The sequence below is a fragment of the Actinia tenebrosa genome, unplaced genomic scaffold (genome assembly GCF_029948245.1).
Source record: "Actinia tenebrosa isolate PJP-AT-01 unplaced genomic scaffold, QUT_ActTen_1.0 PGA_scaffold13__45_contigs__length_12533684, whole genome shotgun sequence".
Classification (NCBI taxonomy): domain Eukaryota; kingdom Metazoa; phylum Cnidaria; class Anthozoa; order Actiniaria; family Actiniidae; genus Actinia; species Actinia tenebrosa.
In genome coordinates this window covers 12,090,181-12,111,849 of record NW_028292573.1, presented here as the reverse complement: position 1 = coordinate 12,111,849, position 21,669 = coordinate 12,090,181, and the positions used below count along the sequence as shown (strand labels likewise).

General features: G+C 36.4%; 1 protein-coding gene across 3 annotated transcripts in view; it reads right to left on the bottom strand.

Moving 5' to 3' along the window:
- Window positions 1-172: 172 nt before the first annotated feature.
- Window positions 173-21,669, bottom strand: part of LOC116305122 (stimulated by retinoic acid gene 6 protein-like) — a 42,828-nt gene continuing 21,331 nt past the window's right edge. Inside the window, exons 3-23 of one of the 3 annotated variants that reach the window (XM_089028673.1) lie at window positions 18,575-18,787; window positions 18,140-18,249; window positions 12,526-12,583; window positions 11,758-11,840; window positions 11,282-11,436; window positions 10,614-10,734; window positions 10,051-10,102; window positions 9,819-9,962; window positions 9,649-9,722; window positions 9,043-9,098; window positions 8,490-8,551; window positions 7,981-8,122; window positions 7,457-7,532; window positions 6,820-6,895; window positions 6,604-6,652; window positions 6,027-6,153; window positions 5,582-5,689; window positions 4,758-4,921; window positions 4,031-4,165; window positions 757-798; window positions 173-677 (exon numbers count right to left, since the gene is read on the bottom strand). In XM_089028673.1, the coding sequence (XP_088884799.1) occupies window positions 421-677; window positions 757-798; window positions 4,031-4,165; window positions 4,758-4,921; window positions 5,582-5,689; window positions 6,027-6,153; window positions 6,604-6,652; window positions 6,820-6,895; window positions 7,457-7,532; window positions 7,981-8,122; window positions 8,490-8,551; window positions 9,043-9,098; window positions 9,649-9,722; window positions 9,819-9,962; window positions 10,051-10,102; window positions 10,614-10,734; window positions 11,282-11,436; window positions 11,758-11,840; window positions 12,526-12,537 (1,935 nt within the window). In that variant the 5' untranslated portion in view covers window positions 12,538-12,583; window positions 18,140-18,249; window positions 18,575-18,787 and the 3' untranslated portion in view covers window positions 173-420. Of the gene's footprint in view, window positions 678-756; window positions 799-4,030; window positions 4,166-4,757; window positions 4,922-5,581; window positions 5,690-6,026; window positions 6,154-6,603; window positions 6,653-6,819; window positions 6,896-7,456; window positions 7,533-7,980; window positions 8,123-8,489; window positions 8,552-9,042; window positions 9,099-9,648; window positions 9,723-9,818; window positions 9,963-10,050; window positions 10,103-10,613; window positions 10,735-11,281; window positions 11,437-11,757; window positions 11,841-12,525; window positions 12,584-14,025; window positions 14,237-18,139; window positions 18,250-18,574; window positions 18,788-21,669 lie in introns of those variants that run through there. The other 2 variants (XM_089028674.1, XM_031714958.2) reach the window with 2 other exon arrangements.

The window sequence follows — 21,669 nt, the reverse complement described above, 5'->3', positions numbered from 1 at the left end:
GTCTGGCTAGCGAATTTACTCCGAAAACCGACGAATATCTTGCGTGTACACTCGTCATTCCCTTCCTTGCACGATCGTAAGCCATTCGGATCGCCCGAAACCAAAACACTACGAGGAATTTTTGTCACAAGATGGATTGCGTGCGCTAGATAGATCAACCAAGAACAATACCTTTCTTTACACAAACAAAATTTTAATGTGCTCCCTTGCTCCAAGCTGGAGTCTTGATCATATGATGTCATGTAAATAAGCGGTAAATAATAGAACAATGAAAGATAAGTGCTGCCCCTTGTGTTTCTTGGATGATGTTGGTTCTCAATACATAGTATGCGAGGAACACAATGTAGAATATGAACATAGCACAGAAACCGAGTCGCACAAATATCTCCATTGAGAAGTCGGATTACTGCATTGTATCTTTCAAACCTGTTGTACTATTAGTGTTAAATTGTTCTTTCCGTCTGTTTGACAATGACCGTTCTGAAGTTCATTATTTCCACTTGGTCCATCTTGGTCACTTATTGGAATGGTATTCTGCATCCCCAGGATAACGTTCCTAAGGTACCCTTTTCTGTTAAATATCAGCATAGGATTCCTTATCACGGTTACTGCTATGAACCATTTATTTAGTGCTGAAGCAGACACTCTTGGACGTCCAGATGCAGCAGGCTTCAGTTCTGAAAAAGAAAGAAAATTGATGTTACGAAAGAACTCTATTGGAACTATAGACCTCTCCCATTTCATCAGATAGCCTACCTATGTTGTTTCGAACGTCATTCTCCATACTGGCTGGAGCTACTGAAAAGAGAAATTGCAAGCGGTAAATATAAGGCCGATGTCCACTTGATTTTTGAGCTTTTGTGCAATTAAGTGCGTCAAACTATGCATTCTGACCCTGTATGAACTGTATGTGACTTTGTAACAGTCTTACATTGCTAAACAATACTAGGATATTTTGGCGCACGAGCGCGCGCAATTCTGTTGTACTTTTTCAATGGTTATGAACAAGTTTTGGGGGTCTGAAAAATTCAGTCAATAAAGCCGTCGTGTCAAAAAAATTCAAAAACCCTTGAGCACGGAAATGCGGTATGAACGACATAATATCGATTAGACAACGACTGCAATTCGATTGGTCGAGACTCGGATAATTATCCCAATTAGAAGAGATAAAATATCCAATGGTCTATTATGACGTCATATGACAATTACTTCATTACTGAAGCAATTAAAGAAGTAATTAATCAGAAACCCTATTCACATTTTATTGAATTTCATGGTAAAAGCTCGGCTTTAATATGAGTTTGGTAAAGAACCTGTGCATGGGGGCCGCGGCAGTCGTGGTGGCAGGTGCAACAACTTATATGTTGTACCGCTACTTCAAGAAGGACGTCAAGGTACGTACGTAACGGCATTAGTGAAATAATTCATGTTCGTAACGCTCGAAAAGCGTTAGTGATTTTCACTTCTTGGAACTAGGTTTTTTTTTTCATTTCATTAGATTCTACACAGAAAACACGATGCCAGTAAATTTTTCCCGCCCTTAAATTAAAATACATATGTATTCCTTTGTTTTTTTCATTTTCTTTACTTCTAGAAGGCAGAGGGAGGCCGATAAGGCTGTTCCCTCCGCGCTCCAGCCGAGAACTTGGCTATAACTGGGGACCAACATAGCAGCCGATATACCATCATTCACTGTCTTCAGTCAAGAACAAGCCAAGACAAGCTGATGCCGGCTGGATGGGATGACGTTTTTATTTTTTATTTTTTTTTACTTTTTGTTTTTGTTTTTCGGAAGGCTTTTTCACAGGCTAAATTGAAAATATGATTTTACTAATGGACTTCACTGAACCTCTGGAATGTACACTGGAATCACTGGTTGATAAAACCCCCTTCACCTTTTGAACTATTGAACTTCTGCTGAATAACTGATGATAAATCATACTCTACACAATGGACTCTACAGACTCGAAGATCAAGACTACTGAGACTCAATGGTTGATAAGAAAACCTACTCTACTCGATGGACTCTACATTGGGCAATAGACAATGTCCAATGGAGAATGAACAATGGAACAGACAATTGACAAAAGAAGATGAACCGACAGGAAAACGGATAACGGGCGAACGACAAACGACGACCCACAACTGACATAAGACAATGGACACCCGACAAAGGACACCCGACAACGGACAACATACGACCAACGACAGACGGACAATATACGACCAACGACAGACGGTCAACATACGACTAACGACAGACGGACAACATACGACCAACGACAGACGGATAACATACGACCGACGACAGACGGACAACATACGACAAACGACAGACGGACAACATACGACCAACGACAGACGGACAATGGACATCAGACAACACTCGACCCACAACAGACGACGATCAATGGACAATGGACAACGGAAGACAATCGACAACAGACAACAACTACCAACTGACGGACAACCAACAACGGACGACAAACGACGACAGACAACAACCATCAACTGACGGACAACCAACAACGGACGACGAACAACGACAGACAACAACTATCAACTGACGGACAACCAACGACGAACGACGACAGACAACAACTATCAACTGACGGATAACCAACAACGGACGACGAACGACGAACGACGACAGACAACAACTGTCAACTGACGGAAAACCAAAAACGGAAGACGAACGACGACAGACAACAACTATCAACTGGCGGACCACCAACAACGGACGACGAACAACGACAGACAACAAACATCCGACAACAGACGACCCGCAACAGAAGACCGACAAAAAACCTGACAATCATCGACGGACAACGGACTCTACTCCATAGTCCACGATGTACTCCTCTGAACTGCCTTCAAGTCTGCTGCACTTGGAGGCTAAAATACTGGCCTTTCTTTTAGCTCTTGTACCTGGTTGCTATTTTCAACTACAAATCGTTTATTTACGCCTTTACCGCAGAAATTGCGGTCGATTTGTAGTCCTCCCTCTTTGTTCTCTCCGCTTTTTCCACATGGCTTGCATGTACTTCCTGGACATTGAGTTGTGATTTTTACAATATACAAGAATCGAGGATCCTTGTTTCACAACTTACTTTAAACCCTGCTGCACACTTGCTCTGCATATGACATGACGAAACAAATCTGACTGACCGGACTTTACCACACTGACTGCACAAATGACGACTTTGACAGACTGACTAGACGAACAGAACAACTGACCTGACGAAACAAACCTGACTCTACAACGACTTAGACTGACTGACTAGACGAACGGTTGTCCACTACACAACTGACCTGATGAAACAAACCTGACTGACTAGACCATACCACATCGACTGCACAACGACTTAGACTGACTGACTAGATGAACCGTTGTCCAATACACAACGACTGACCTGACAGCCGACAAAAACCCGACTGACTGGACTTTATCACACCGACTGCACAACGACTTAGACTGACTGACTAGACGAACCGTTGTCCACAACTGTTGTTTTCACAACTAACAACTGACCAGACAGCCGAGACAAACCTGGCTGAATGGACTTTACCACACACACTGACTGTACAACACATACTTCTACCATTTTAGAACATTCTTGGAAATAATAGAATAATCCTGGATCAACAAGATAAATTATCAACCATTGCAAAAAACCTTATGAAATAAAACCAAAAAAATGTATTTCTGGTTTGTGGATTGATGGATGAATGGGTGTGTTGGTATATAGGTGGATAAGTGGACAGTGGTTTGATAAGTGTGGTTGGGTGGTAGGATAGTTGGATACAACGAAACGTCACATGCATATTTTGTGCGTTCTTTGCAGTATTCTATAAGCACAGTAAGCCTATATGGCATGTACAAGACTTTTGCAAAGACCTAGTAGCATTTGTCTCAAAGTTGACTTCTTTAAATATAAGCTTCTTGCAACTTTCAATTTTTCTTTTAAATTTCAAACCAAATGACGCGAAAGTATCCATTGATTCAAGGCACCCCGAAGTCAGTACTTACCAACCATTAATCCCTCCTCCATACGTTGGCGCTGCTTTCTGCGCATGCCCTGCCAAAGAAGATGACTGAACACAAGGACCACAGGATGCTTATGAGCCACTTGAAGGTGAAGAAAACCAATATAGGCAACATAGGCTGAAGGATATTGAAAATAGCATCAATTGATTTCCAGCTATGTAAGTTAAGACTTTATAAATTAATTTTCTTTTGAAACAAAACTAGTACACGGCAGCCCGAATTTGTCCGTATCCGGCCCTTATCCGGATTTCTTACTCTCCGTAAAACCAAACACGCTAAATTCCAATTCGATCTTTGAGTTTGTCGTGCTTTGACTTTGATAAGGTACTTTAACACTTGCAAAATCTACGACGGCGACGTCAACCGGAAGTGTAAATAATTTCTCTTTGGGGTTCTGTTCATTGGAGATTTCATTCAAAGCATTGTCAGTAAAGTCAACTCATCCACAGGGAAGACAGACTTTGAAGGCGTGAAACCTCAAAGTGAAGTTATTTACACTTCCGGTAGACGTCGCCGTCGTAGATTTTGCAAATCTTAAAGTCCCTATTAGCCCAGAAGCACAGAGGTTGTTTTAGTGTAGCGATGAATTTTAAAGTAAAAAAGACAATAAACCAAAATGCGCCGGAATCCAGAATCCAAAGTAGGAACGTGCAAAATCAAAGATAGGTACAGTATCACTGCTTGGGACTCACTTTAAGGTTCACCATACCTGTATCCAAGTTTGTAAATCCCTTCATAATCAAAGGTCGATCGATCCTTCCAATAAACATGATACCCAGCACCATCCCTTTGACAATCCGAAGCACACAAGACATCAAACCAACCAAGATGTTGAAGAAGAAGAAGAAAAACGACAATAGCAGAAAACATCGCCTAAAATTGTGACAAAGAATTGGGCATTAAATCACAGCTGATGGAAGGCTTAGAAGGGAAGATTAATTGCAGCCTAAGCGAATCTAGGCGCGCAATGTATTATGGGTCAAAATGAAAATGTTCTAGTCTTTTCTTTTTAAGGGCGTGAAAAATCTTCCATTAACAAAATGTCGAAACAAAAATACTCCAGCCGTTTCGTTTCCAGCGCGCAAAGTCTTCCATTATTAAAGGAAAAGTTCGAAGACTTTTTTAAAAGATGGAAAAAATGCTGAGTTCAATTGCTTAGTAATTTCTACTACTTCAAAGGAAATATTTTCCATAAACAACGACAAAGATATATGGAAACAATTTGAAGATGCTAACTGATCTGCTGATGCTCTAGAGCTGACAAAAGTGACGTTATCCCTTTTGCAAGTAAGGAAACGATATTTGGCTTGAGCGCACGAAGTTAAGCGTGAAGTATTGAACATTCCAATTCATTTTCTCTGCTTGAGAAAATACCATGCTTATTGGCATTTTGATGAAAACATTTTTATAACCTTCTTGCTTAAGTTTTCTTGCACTGGCATCGCAAAACACAACGAGCTTAATATTTTAAATAGCGCCGCTGCGAGCGGGAGAAAAGACCGCAGCATGTATCATCATATGTGTTAATATTACCTGTTATTGATATTAACCACTTTGCTTTTCATTGATCTGTCGTTGAAAACAAACTTTGCCAAAAGGAGCTGCAACAGCCATACAAATATGGCCATCCCCACAACAGGACTGAAAAAGAAGGTGTTATAAAAATAAAAGATGGCTGAATGCCAGCCAACATGGACAACATCTCCAATAGGTTTGAAACATAGTTCAGTTATCACGGCACAGTATGCTACGTCCGAATTCATACAGAACAGATTTCGTATAACTGAGAAAAACTCATCGTATGAAAGTGCCGTGCCGATACTGGTTATAAGCATTTTGATTGGATGAAAAGTTACCTCGCGCACTGTGGCGTTACAGTGATTGTAACATACTGTTCCACATTCATACGAAATACTTTCTACTGTGTAGGATATCAGTTATTGAAACCCTCTCTTAATACAACACAAGGGTTACTTACATTAATCCAATGATCAAGCCTATCATCAAATCCTTAAGTTCGGGACTCATTATTTCCGGCAAAACGAGGATGGCAACAGATATGGCCATAACTACCACTATTAGAATACCCATCATGATCAGGAAACCTGAAAAAAGTTCAAGAAAAACGTTTTCATTACTACTTAAGCTATCTTAAACCTAGAGATAGATATTAATGGATGGATTGATTCGTTATTGGGTGAACAAATGGATGGGTAGAAAGATACTATGACCGTGCTAACTACCACTATTACAGGTAAAAAATGTTCATACTACTTAAGCTATCGTAAACCTAGAGATAGATATTAATGGATGGATTGAATGGTTATTGAGTGAACAAATGGATGGGTAGGAAGATGCTATGACCGTGCTAACTACCACTATTACAGGTAAAAAATGTTCGTTACTACTTAAGCTATATAAAAAATGTTCATTACTACTTAACTATCTCAAAACTAGAGATAGATATTAATGGATGAATAGATTGGTTAGTGAATGGGTAATGGATGGGTAGAAAAATGAAAATATGGGTGCATATTGACCCAAGATTTACTTACCCCATAGAAAATATGCAATCTGGTAACCACAAAACCTTAAACTCATTCCCTAATAGTGCAAGAGAAAGAACATCACTCAAATACTAAGCAATCAAATCATGCATGGAATTGGTTGGAATATCTAAACTGGTTATCTAAATATATATATACATATATATATATAAAGGCATTCATCATCACACATCCTAAGCCAAGTTTCCTCCCCTCCTTACTCACCACCATTGACTCAGGGGGTTGCAGGGTTCTTGGCAAGAATCTTCGGTCAGATTTTATTAGCTTGATCACATGATTTCTAAACAAAAACACAAAAAGGCAGTGATAAAGATAGACCCTTACTTTAGGTTTGACGGTGTCCTATTTCAGACCACATGAGAATAACAAGATTCTTTGATTGAGCCTTACTTTGAGTTTGACATTTTCCTATTTCAGACCACATGTCATTTCCTTGAGAAAAATAAGATTCTTTGATAGAGTCTCTTTCTTCAAAAGTTACTGGTAAACAAAAGAAATAGTGCTGAATTGAATGACACATGATCTGCAATAGGAAAATACCTTTTTCTCAAGGTTGCGCGCTCATCCAATTTTAAGAAACTTGACAGGCTACAATACCAGAACAGGTGCTTTATAATGAGAATTATTCATACCTTTCTATGAGATTTTTCGATAAGAATTTATAAAATCAATTCTCTTTAAATATAAAACTGCACACTCAAAATTTTACTGAAATATCTGTTTTTTCGTTTTGGGGCATGTCATGATTGAATGCTAAAGCATTCCTCAACCTTCTCCCAGTTTCCCCTCGTTTGCTCTAGCAACGCCTGTCTATATAATGTCATTTTCTTGGATCTGTTACCTGTGTGCTATGAGCATTCGATACATCTGGAAGTACGTATAAAGAGCCGCCACTATGCTTGACACCAGAAAGGTAACTGCATGGTAAGAAAAAAAAATGGAAAAGGCAAAATCTTAGTTACCTTCTATCTATTCATATTACTTGAAAAACCAGAGTTTTTCTTGACTTTGGGAAATATGCAACTTAGCCAATCAGAATGCAGGATTAAATTGCAACAGTCCACTAGTTCATTCATACTGACTTAAGATCACTGAGTTGTGCTTTAAAATGGACTATGTCACTGCATGCTATCCCAAAACTTGTCCACTTTTATCTCCTTGAGTGCATGACCTACAGGGACACTAGAGTAAACAAAAGAGGACAGGGGCGAATAAACACACATGCAGTCACACTTTCTTTTCAAGGCTTTCCTTTTGTTCAATTCAAGCCCATGCATTATTCTCATCTATAGTGATAGACAAAAGTGGGTACAGTTCTATATGTCTTCTATATGGACTATATGTCTGTTCTGGGGATCTACTCACTAATCAAGATGTCGTATATTTGTATTGTGATGTCGTAGGTCTCCTGTCCTTGTAATAGTATGATGACTTCTTTACTTGAAACAGTGCTTTTTTTGATATTAATAAACAGTCCAACAAACACTCCGCCAACCAGGATGACGAACTGAAAATCAATTAAGAAATTTATTGACAACAGATTGTTTGTGTAATAACAACACATACTACCACTAATAGAATCTTTGCACACTTTTTTCGTTCCTGCAAAATATGCAGTGCAAGTGGTTTATCATTGCGCACCTTGCCATAAAATTCCCCTATGATCCTTTGGGATGGATGTATATATATAATGAGTAAGGACTCTCCATAATGTGGGACTGATCAGTGGTGATCATGAGATAATCGCGAACTACCAAACTTTGTTAATGTGCAAACTAAAACTTGCTAATCGAGAACTGTGTTTGCCTCACTAGAAATCTGATGACACTTCACAGCTGTTAAACCTGTGCGCTTTTTAAAAGTACTGAACAAACCTCATAAATGATGATGCCAGCCACGATAACAGTCGACAGCATTGCGACAGAGTATTTGAAATCTAGAAAATATTATAAATAGAAAAGTTGAGTAATTTAGTGTCAGTATAGTGTGTAGTCCTTTTAACAGTTTTTCCATTTCAGTCCAAGTGTCATCCCATTAAAAAAGATTTTCAGTCCACGTGTCATCCACTTAAAATAGGATCCTTCGTTTGACTCACATCCATATTAATGTATCATCAAAAGGCATTACTGGTAAAAATACTAGTCAAGATAATGACACATGGTCTGGGTAAACTGGAAAAACAGCGATTATATCTACTGCACAGTACTTTCAAGACCTGGTGAAAAACATGAAGGTCAATTTACATGGCACAATTTTTCCTCACAACTTTCGCTTGCATGCAACACCCACCAGTCAAAAAGCACAGTAATACTGTAACTGCATGTTGTATAAAGTATTATACCATGCCTTGTCAACCAGTCAAAAAGTACAGTCTATAATAGCTCAGCAATATCAGCTATGGTAAAATCTTTTTAAGTCTATACTCACGTGGTTGAGGAGTGTAGACAAAGTTGCGTCCCTTGACATACCACTTGTTAGTGTCACTACAAGCAATGAGAATAATAAACAATCAAATTACTATCAAGACAACGCGTAGTATCCTTAAAAGTGAGGGCCTGAGCCATTTGTAAATACAATAAAATCAGTCCTGTATGAGAGGCCATAAAATTATACAGGGGAATTGTCAAGAGAACGCTAAACTAACGTTGGCCTGCAGTATATAGGTAAAAATCAGCTCTTTGGGACTTCCAAAGTTGGCCACTTATATTAGTAGAGGATGGCCGTTTAATAGGTTTTAAGGAGGATCCGCATGTAAACCACTTCTGTGTACTTGGTAATTCTCAATAGATAGACCTATTTACCTTACTAGGCATAATATTTTCTCATTTCTAACCATGTGTCATTCTCTTGAGAATAATATTCTTTGTTGGAGTTGTCTTTCCATTTAATTCATGTGTCTTATCATGCACAACCATTAAACAAATGATTACTTTAGGGAATGCAATGTGGTAATTGAAATGGGAAAACATTACGCTCAAGTTAACAAGGTGTTACGTAATTAATACTATCATCTCTTATCATCTACTCTGATACCTCTTTCGGACTCCTTCCAACAGAGTTTTAACATGTGCCTCATAGTGTGGGTCTATCTTAAAGTCTGTTTCTTCCTAAACAGTGATAGAATCAATGATGTGGAATTAAACCAGAGTCAAGTTTATCAGAAAAGGAAAAGGGCTCTAATCCCTGTATTCTGAGTTACTCACCCCTAGGAGCACAGTATATGATGTTTCATTTCTGTTACACTCTTTTTTGAGTTCCAAGAAAAAGATCGTCAAGAAGCGAATAATGAGGAATATATGCGAAAGGATTGTTGGAAGGTCAAAGAACACTGGCCAGTAGATGAATGCCTGAAGTAACATCGAAAAATTATAAATGAGATATTCTTATTCTATTTCTTGTATGGAATACGAAGGTCAGTGCATATAGAATACTTACTGTTGTTCTGTCAATTGGGCATCTCAAGACCACGATGATGAGAACTGCTAATCTGATAGGTACAAAAGAATTGATACAATTAATTTTTATTGGAATTTCCAAATTTAAAATGTACTGATACCTCGAAAAAACCTCTCTACTGACCAAGTCATGGTACCGCTCATTTACTTATCAAATTGGAATTCAGTGGGTTAGATTTTGCAGAGGGAGTAAAACCAGAGAACCCAAAGAAAACCCTTGCAATTGGTTGTAAGTTCATACAGGAATTGAACCTGAGACCAAAGAGAAGAGAGAGTAATTCTTTCTGGGCATTTTTGTGCTTGCTATCTAAATATCCAATCTTAAAGTTCAAAGGTCATGGTGCACACATTATTTTCAATGTTTGGTCTAATAAAAAACAACATATGTGAGTTGAGTCGTGTACATAGAACACTGAATGTAGTGGTCGGAATCCAGTAGTAGTGCGTGTGAGTGAAAAGTGTCCCCAGTTAGTGCAAAAGTGCTAGAATGACTAGACACTTAATATAGATCTAATTTTATCTAATTTTTTTAATTTCTCTAACCTGTAACCAGTGAATAGGAATCCCATAACTGATCCAAGGATCTTCGCATCAGTGCTGAGACACAGGAAAAGAGGCAGATACATGGTGCCGATGGAGATGACCGATACAATCCCTTGAAATACTATCATGAATGCAAGATATATATATATAAGGATTAAGATCGAAAACAGTCAAATTTAAGCTTGAAATATATAGAGACCTGGTGGACCACAAAGGTAAGAATAGCAAACAAGAACATTGGTTAGACATGGGCTACTTCTTCACAGGTCAATCTCTGGTCCAGTTATATGGTTTAATTAATTAATAACTCTCTCTTTCCTTGTCCGCACCTTTGGTTTGTGGAGTGTTTATTCTCGCCCCACCTTTGCCGAAGACATAGCTTCTTTGGGTTTTGGTATTGTGTACGATTATATAGGTTTATTGATTATTTTAAACTTTTTAAAAATATTCTTCCTCCCTATTTTTTATGTCATTTTTTTCTCTCCCACTCCCTCATTATTTAGCCATTTCAGCCTCTGCAAATAAATGAAAAACAATGCATTGGCAATTCCTCTTGTCTCCTCTCCTCTCTTGCACACGTTTCACCTTGATTTCAGCAGATTAAAAGCAAATAACTGAAGATAATAACCTCCATAAATAATCCTACTGACAGTAACTGCAGTATATACCTGATATCCAAGGAGGCCCTTCAATTGTGAACACCACTCCAGTATTGCTGGAAAGAAGTTTATTGGCAAACAAGCCTGTCACTGTTACAGCCATGGCACCATATGCAAGAGCAAAAGAAAACCTGTTTTCTTCACTCCCAAGAAAATCTACAGGACTATAACAAAAACATCTGTCAATATGCATGGATACATGGTCAATATATGGTAATAGTCTTCTTTGAATATTTAGATCAAAGAAGCTCTGACTAAGTGGTGTACTGCAAGAGCAGAGAGGAATGGGTCTGGGAGGATGGAGAAATGGATAAGAAAAGTAAGGGAGAAGAGAGAAACTGTGGGAAATACAGGGAAAAGGAAGAGCCAGTAAAAAGGAGAAAGGACTATAGAAAATGTTATAAAATGCCAAACAGCCTTGTAAAACATCCTAATGAAAATATTAAACAGACTACTTCAATTTCCTGTTTTAGAATTTTACTTACGGCTGTATTCCTGGTCGTCCATCACAGCATTTTGTCCTCTTAGTTCTCCTCTTCATAAACATAAGAACTATTATAATCACAACCTGATTAATGTAAAGTCGAAAATATAATTAAAAACCAATATATATAATCATATTAACTGTGGTATACTAATATATGTGGGAAGGTGGGAATTTTTAATGGGCAAAAATGTCATCTGTCAGGCTGTTCAATGTTTTTTAAATTACCCCTTGCCCCCCACCTTCCTTCCCTGTAAAATAATTAAATGTCCTAATTCCACATGAGATTTCAAAATTCATTCTAATGATAGCAATTGTCAATGTTTATATATTTATTTATAAAATATTTGAGATATAACGCATGCGCTGATTGGCTGGCTACCATATGTTTATATCAGAGGTCAGAGACATGCTCGTGCGAAATCATTCAAAAATATTTTATAAAAGCGATATAAAATGTCTGTTTGTATCTATATACTGTGATATAAACATGATGGGAGCTGTAGAGCACTCGAGAAGTCAAAGAAACACTCGGCTAGGTCTCTTGTTTCTCTACAACTTTTCTCTTGCTCTACAGCTCCCATCGTGTTTATATCACAGTGTATATATATACACGCACACCATTTTATATTCCTAATATATATGTATATATATACAATAGCCTGACCTGTCCCTCTAGATTGTAATTTTAGTAACATACAGACTCATAATAAAGTAATTTATTTAGACCCTCCCTGTCCCTAGCTAGCCTTTCAGGTAATTTACTCACAGCAGGCCCCATGGCAATCTGATTGTAAAGTTGATAATCAGAAGACGGAACACAAGGACTGTGAAAAGAATAGTAAACTGAATGTTAATTAAGTCTATATATCAGAAATAAAATCAAAATCAATGAAAACTCAAAAGTGAAAAGATGGAAAAAAGGTGGAAATGATTAAGAACTGGTGTAAGACATGTTACTTGAAGAAATAGAGTGGCTTTCATATTCAGCGGGAAACATATGGTGTGGACTTACAGCACATACAAACATTTTTTGTTTGACAGTAGTAAAAAACAAAGACTTCAAGCTGTATGGTACCCATGACTCAATAAAACATCAAAAGTACTCTAAGCAAATTCACCAAGAATGATACATGTATCAGAAGGGATGAGGGGGGAGGGGAGGATAGATGGAGAAATAGAAAAAATACATCAATCATTTCAAGACCCACCACTCCCCCCCCCCTCCCCCCCACAAATAAATTAATGAACATTCCAAGAAGTCCATAACAGTAGCTGTTACTATAATCATGGACTTCTGACATCTCATATAGTTAATGGTGGAACTAGGCTCAGATTTCCAGCCATTGGTTTCATATGTGCCATGATATTCTCCTATCACATAGTATTGAGGGTGCGTACTTCAAACCCCGACTGACAGAAAACTGAGCCTACTGTACGGTGGAACATGTCTAGAGATCTAGATTACTAACAGGCTAGCAGACTAATTCTCCTTTTAATTTCCCCCGGGTGAGAGACATTAAACAGAGACTCTAGCTGCCAGCAGGGTACTAGATTGTTCATCTGCATGAGAAAAATTCAGATCTTCAAGGTCTCTCATACAAAACTTGATAATTTGATGATTAGAAAGGAGAAATATATTTTTTCTTTAAATACTCCATTTTACAGTTCCATTCAGTGACCACGAATAATAGTTCCTAGCCGATGCTGGAGTTACCATATATAGCCTGTGTCACATCTGGAATTTTCTTCATAAATACAAAGAAAATTCCGGATGTTACGCAGGCTTGAGTTACCGCTGATGATAAATCTAAATTTAATCAGACAAAAGTTTGGCACGTATGGAATCTGATTGTACATTCTGATTGTACATTCTGATTGTACATTCTGAATGCCAAACTGTTTGTCTGATTGTGTTATTATATATCTATTGTTATTATTTCTATATATATTCTACTTTTCTAGTTCATCTTTGACTTGACGATGACGTTGTGCAACGTCGAAACGTCGTCACGTTTTTAAAATGTTTTTATCGTTCAATTTTATTATAAAATGTTTAAATAAAAAGTTACTTATTACATTATGCAAATATCGTCCCTTTTTACAACTCTACACTGCTCGTGTTGATTTTACACAGACTGGTGTATATATCCATCGACACTTATCTGATTATTGAACTCTAGCATCAGGAAATCGCGCAATTTGATGAACTGTGTATTAAATATTTCCTTTCGAGGGGTAAAGAAATTCAATAAAACAAATTGTTTACCTTGCGTTTGTATCGTTATTGGAAGAGTTATCCATGTTGAAGAGCTTGATCCGATTGATTATCTTATTACGAATCTATCGGGCAAATCGACTTTGAAAACAATATTTTTACAATCGGTATACGAATTATCAAAATGGTGAATCCAACTGCAGAAATATGCCCAATGAATTAAAAACAAAGCAAAGCTGCTGGATACCGCTTCGATATATTAGTTTTGTAAATAAACGAACCTCGTTTCCATTCTGTACTGCAAACATGACGTATTTCCGGCTTTGAAGTTTCATGGCGGCATTTTAATTTCCGGTTAAAGAAAGAGATAAATTGCGAGAGAAAATTGTAGTATAAACTCATTTTTTCCCCGATTGAATAAACCCGGAACTAATATACGTTACATTTTTAAATATCGATAATTTTGTATGTAGATGATATTTTGAGCGAGTTTAGGGAAGGGAATTTAGGCCGTGTAGGTTTGAACCTCTCAAAAAAAAAAAAAAAAAAAAAAAAGAAAAAGAAAACGCACAACAAAACAAAAGCACATACAAATAAAAAGAAGAGAGAAATACGAATATCCGTTTCCTTCGCTCCACTTTACCAAAATATTTTGCCACAAGTTTTTCTGAACGAACGTTCCCTCCCCTCCTCTTCCGCAAAATATTTTGCCGCCTTTTTCATTTGTTCTTCTGTCAATCAGTAACACCTATCTGCAACACTATTGGCTAATACTTGAAACGCCGATTTTTTAACAGCTTCTGATTGGTTGAGACCAAAGCACGTGAGATTTTGCACGCAAATGGCTTGTTACCGCCAGAATTCACACACTTTCATTCAAGACGTCGAAGCAAGTGGCTGCAGAATTGAAAGTAAGAAGATTAGAACCAATTTTCCTTCGTTATTTATTCAAAACTAATCTTTCCTCATCTATTTTCAGCTTCTATGATGATGCAGCTACAACATATGTTTATTAATGATACAATTACAAGAAAGTTTGACTAAGTTTTAAAGAAGAATTCAGTGCCGTCGAACTGAAGTTAGATCAAACCGTCGCTCTCTCCACACGTTCCAACACGGTGAGTGAACGTTTTTTATCATTTTATTCCAATTTTTCTGCAAAAAATACTTGGAAAAGATAAGAATAGGCTTCTTGTTTGAGGTGCTCTTGATTTTCTTTAGTTTTGACTAGTTTTTAAGAGTTAATGGCTTTAGTTTTAAACCATGTTTGTAGACTTGCTGCAGTAAATTGAAACATTAGTGACGGACAAAAGCAGCTGAAATCTTTTGTGTTGAGTCAAACCAACCAAATAAATTGCCTTTTTACCTTTTGCAGAATAAAATAACAAAGTTGAAGAGTTTAAACTGAAACAAAAATCCTAAAGCTGGACAACAATCTTCATCGTTATCACTCTGGCCCTTGCACAAAGGCAACAAGGCAAGTGTGAATGAAAAATGCGTAAAACAATGTTTGCAACGTTTATTCTTCTGTAAAACAAGTTGTTTTCTAGTGTAAACATTTGTTTTCTTTAAAAAAATTTAGAATTTTTTTTTGGAAAAAACTTTTTTTTTGAATGCTTTGTTTTGTCGCTTTTCTTGAATGAAATTGTAAATGCGCGCCACAAACAATTGAACAATGATACTGAGCCACTTTCTTTTTTTACTTTTTCCTTCCTTTCTTCCTTTATTGTCTTGTGCTCATTGTATATTTTTCTCATTTTTTCAGATCTGTGGCAGAAGTTAACTCTAAATAAATTGGGCAATTGCGGTATCTAAATTTCAGCGCCCGGTATGAAAAACTCCCATTAAGGTAAGAATACTTTACTTTAATACTTATAATACCGAAAACCATGAATTTAGCGCATTTAGGTGCAAAATTATAAAAAAGAGGTGGAAAAAATAAAAAATCTTTTTGGCGGGAAAAATGTTGATGGAATGCAATGGGGGGAAAGCAGTAACATCCTTAATTTAGAGGGACTAAAAGTATATTACTAAAAAAACTGAAAAGGCGGGAAAAAACAGCAGTTCTTTGAAAAATCCTTTTAGCACGAAAATAATAATAATAAAGAAAGAAAAAAATAAAGGAGGGATTTTTTAAAAACATTAATAAAAAAAAACAGTGCCTTGAATGACACTGTAAATTTTTTCTTTTTTTCTTTCTTTCTTTTTTTTTTTTTTTTTTTTTTTCTTTCTTTCTTCCTTCCTTCCTTCCTTCCTTCCTTCCTTCCTTCCTTCCTTCCTTCCTTCCTTCCTTCCTTCCTTCCTTCCTTCCTTCCTTCCTTCCCTTTATTTTTTGGCGCTGATTTAGTATTTTTCCAAACTTTTTTCAGTTCTGACAGAAATCTATTGCAAAAAAATTTTGGCAAAAAAGTCAAATGCAACTATAAACTTTTAATATCGCTCGGCATGGAAAACTTCCAATAAGGTAAAAATACCTTACTCCCAAAATACTAATGATAACGACAACCACTTTTTGATGCAAAACTCAATAACAAATATGAAAAAAAGAAAGAATTTTGGGAAACACTTTGATGACATGCAGTGGTAAGAAAACTTGGGACCGTTTATTTTTTTCGGAGGGGGGTGGATGGGGGTGAGAAAACAGTGGACCTTGAAATGTTAATGACATTTAAAAGGTCTGTAATAAATAAATAGGGGGTATGGGGAAAAAACAAGAACTGGGGATACTAATGGTATTTGTAAAAAAAATGCATATTTACTATTTTCATGGATAACAAACCTTATCATACTGTAAATGCGCAACTAACAAAGACAATGGACAACACACTTTCTTTAATTTTTTTCCTTTACAATTCATTGTTTTGTAATTATAAAATACTTTCTCCGAATTTTCAGGTCTATGACCGAAATTTACTTTAGAGTTTTGGGTGAAAAAGTCACGACAACTAAACTTTGATTTTAACAGTGTCTTTTTATTGTTCATTGAGAGGAAAATAAACTTAAAAAAGGGAAAGACTTTAAATTTGAAAATAAAAACAGACCTTTATTGTCCTGCATGTGCTCATATATAATACTTTTCTCTATTTTTTTCAGGTTGGTGACCGAACACTGTGACATTTTGGGCAAAAAGGTAATGACAACTAAACTTTGTTGCCCAGCCTGGATAACTTCCACTAAAAAAAGGTAAGAATACTTTACATGATACTAATGATAACGCATAATTATTATTTAGAGCATTAAATTGGGTGCAAAATTATAATACAAAAGATGAAACAAACGTTGGCGAAACATTTTGATGGCATGCAATGGCACGAGAGCATTCACTTGCAGGCCAGGAATGTTAATTATCTCTGATCAAGAGGGTCAGCCTGGGGGGGGGGGGGGGGGGGGGGGGGGAGGTGGACAGTGATAACCAGGTACTTAATAGGAAATGACCATACTTAAGATGGATGAACACTTTATAATGGATCAGCTGAAATACTGAAATCCCACTGTTATATTTTCATTCACATGATTTTTTTAACCAACATTTTAAATTTTTAACTAATCTAAAACAGTTTTCCAAATTGAGCTGCTTTGATGTCACATGAAAGGAATCTATATAGCCTATGTAAAACATAGTGCACGCACACAACCCGTGAAACAAATACTAACTTTTAGTACTAAATGGTGATAAATAAACAATAGAAAACAAAGGAGCACTCTATGAAATAGTACTAATTAGTACTAATTAATGTTCACAGATTTAGTGCGTGCACTCTATGACATCATTACAAACTACAATCATTAGTGATATCTTTTCCCTTTTCTGTCTTTTCAGATCACAGTTGAAAACCAATTGGGCGAAAAAGTAACAAGAGTAAGCTTTATCGCCCAGCATTTAAAACACCACAATAAGGTAATGAAAATAAAGTAACCACAGTAATTTATTAGTTATTCTTATTTTCTGGGGGTGTAGGCCTGGGCAGCTAAGGTTCATTGTTTGTTCATACAGTTGACTCTCATAAGTAACCACCTTGGTGTGTGAACCAAAACATACCTAACCCCTCTCCCCTGCAAAATTGTTGAGTGAATCATTACACTTGCATGCAAGTCATGAGAACATATGTTGAGCCAGGGCCACCTGTTGTGTAGGTAGTTATAAACAAAAACATTTTCTACTAACCTTAATATCAGTCTTTTCCCTTCAACTCATGACTTGACACTTGATTAATGCACTAGTCAGTAGAGCTGGGATGCAGTGCTTTCCACATTAAATAACATGTACCATATTCCCTAGAAAATAAGATTCTTTGTTTTAGGTGTATCTATACTCAAAAGTCTTTTCCCAGGGATTTGGATGTTAAATTGCCTTGTCCCTTAAGTTAGGCTTTTTAAGTTGACTAGCTAGCATAAATCTTTCCATGGGGGGGGGGGGGGGGGAGTGGGATATCAGGGCATCAGACTAGTCAATATGTTCACACTGTCTTAAACAATGGAAAAGTAAGTCCCTTTTTTAATCCTTTGGGTGGGGGGGGGGGGGGGGGGTGGGAGGGGTGTGAAACTTCATGGGAAAAGGATCGAAGTCAGGACATGTACACATTACTGTCAATTAACATACTTTAACTCGCTTTGAATGCAGGAACCTGTCGAGATGAAATGCAGATGGATGTTAGAACAGAACCATACACCAGATGACACTTATAATGAACACCAACAGAACCAGTACAGAACGGCCGCCAGCTAAGATGACACTGTTTGAACACCAAGAAGACTTCATGTTTGAAGGTTCATTAGTTGTTATTTATTTTCCTTGTCCCACAATAGTTTCATTCTGATTGGCAAACGAAAAATGTTTTTTCAAGAATGTTTTCATTCTAATTTTTATTTTGAATGTTTTTCTGGATTAAAAACTTAGCAATAGAGCTTTTGTCTTGACATTACATTGGTTGTAATAAGGGTTCTTCTTAACTTTTTCATTCGTTATATTACATTCGGCTAAGGCATTCCGGCACACCTGGTCATTGTGGCTTTTCGACACTTCGGCTATTAAGATGAACCCTTATTTACACACCAAAGTGATAACTAATCAAATTGTTTCTGCTTTTTTTATAAAACATGTCTTTGATTTTTTTCCTTTGAATCTTGTATGCTGTGTGTGTGTGGATTCAAAGTCCATGTTTTATAAAGACAAGCAAGAATAAATCCAAAATATTCTAGTCTATAAGATGATTTGAGATCAATGACTCTTGACATGGGAGGACTTGAGTTAGATGGCGTGCATAATCCGGCTAGCTTAAAATCACTTAATAGTAGATAGGTTAGGTTAGGGTCAAGCTGTCATTTCATCTCTCTATCGTCTCTTAGTCAAGAAGCCTTTGATAGGTTGTATACATTTCTCATGATTTTGGTCTGTTTGGCATTTATTTGGCTTCAAGATGGGATATGGATCTCATTTGTGCTCGGCAAGAATCTTGTATTCTTGTCAGTTTTAGGCAAAAGCTGTTAGTGTGGGGTGTATTCGTTCTACCCATCCTTAGGTCGGTTTGTACTAACACTCATCTATCAGTCATTTAGTTCTTCTAAATTTCATGATAATGAGTAAACATCGAAGGACTTCGCATTGGTTCGTTTTAGCAACGGTAGGTCTCATTAAGTAAGGAAGGATTAACCAGCATTGGAAAAGGGTGCAAACTGTCAGTGCTATCTATCACATTGTGCGCTGTTATAGATAGCACATACCTCTGGATGGGTAGAAGGTCTCGCATTTCCACGTTTTTTTAAATAGTTATAACATTAGGAAAAAAGTCTAGGCTCCCTCCCTATAGCTTCTCTTGGTAAAAGAAAGCTATATCCTCTAGTATGAATTAGAGGAAATGATTTGGAAAAACTGTGCTCAAGGGAACACATTTTTTCTAGATTATAAGTAAGAGAGGAAATCCTAATAGATTCCTTCTCTAATATGACTGCAAGGTATATGTGCACTATGTTTGTCATACTTCATGCACGCCAATAATATTTATATTATAGCTTCTAATCCGACCATCCATATAAGTTTTAACTTTATTATTTATAAAAGAAATAGGAAGTATGACAAAATGATCTCATTATTGTCAAGATGATGCAATCGCATCATTTTGACAGCTAATGAGAAGTGCATAACTGTAAAAATGTCAACTTTGGAATGCAAAGCAAAGATGTCCTATTACATTTATTATTATTATTATTTTATTATTATGTGTATGAATGTGTGGTGTCTTGTGAACTTCAGCTTTGTGATTTGTCCTCTGACAAGATATCTTTGCATTTTCCAGCTTGACATTTCTGTTCGGCTTTCGTCAAAGAAAAATTAATTTCTGTTTTGGTTTAAATTCTATATCAGAGTATGTGGGTTTTTATATTGGATAAAAACACTTTTATACAATACACTAACCCACAACTCTGATGTTCAGTCCTGTGGTCATCAGGTTTGGAACACAAATTCCTTTTTTTTAATTTCTTGTGAAATTTCGGCTTAGGTTTCTAGGTTTCTCTTCGGCATAGGCTGATAAGTTAATATTAATAGTTTTGGTAAGGGTTGGGTCTCCATCACCTTTTTCAAGGGAATTTGTATCATTTCTATTTTCGGCTTTAGGTTTCTTTTGTCTTAGGAGTATCTTCGGCTTAGGCTAATAACTTATATAACTAACTAAATAGCATATTCATATTTTTCACAGTAAACTTGACATGACTTTATATTTATAAATAAAAATAAACAACATACATAAACTTTAACTGTAACTATGTGGGTCTCTAGCTACCAATCAAATTTTCGTTTCCGGCATTTTTTTTCTTAAAGCTGAATCTTTCTCTAACAATCTTTTTTCTCAGCTTTTCTTACTCTCATTTTAGTTCAGTATAAAATAGGAAAGAATTGTAAAATTAGATTAGTTAGGCTTTATTATTGTAAATACCTTAACCCTGACTTGGTATGTTCTGAGCAATGATTGTAAAAGATTTAAATTTGAATAAAAAGAATGTTTGTTCTGGTGTGTCACTAATACTTCCATTTCAGCTTTTGAGTTACCTGGAATCTAGATGGTTCTACTACTATTGGTGTTACTTTAATTTTTATTCCACAGTGTTTCTAAGTATCCTTTTCAAGTTTGTACACATAGACTTTGACTTAAATTTACTAAACCACTATTTAAAAAGTGCAGCAAAGGTAAGTAGCCAAAAGGTTTTTATTCTTGATACTAACTACAAAATGTTTTCCTTTTTCTTTCTGTTTCTCAACAGGTATTAAAACAAAGAAGAAGCAAAATGAGTCTCGGCAAACATTCATCACCAAAATATCAAAACGAATCGTAACAAATAAATAAATTACTACAATTGTTTAAAGATGGTACTAATTTAGAAAAATGTAAACATCGTTCCTAACTAGATTTTTTCTTCCATTTTCTTTTTTCACAGACTGGAACAAAAATGTCAACTATTAATACCACAATCTGAACACTGAGTCCAGTGACCAAAACCCTACTATAATGATGAAGTATTTTAACAAGGAAATGGAAACTGGAAGTTGAAATAATGAACAAAATATTTAAATGGTAAGTTATAAGTAGAACAAGGAAATAGAAATGGATTGAATGACCAACATCCTAGTCGAATGGTACTGAAAGATATACTAGATAAAGGAAATAGAAATAGAATAAATGAACGGAATCCAAGTCTAAT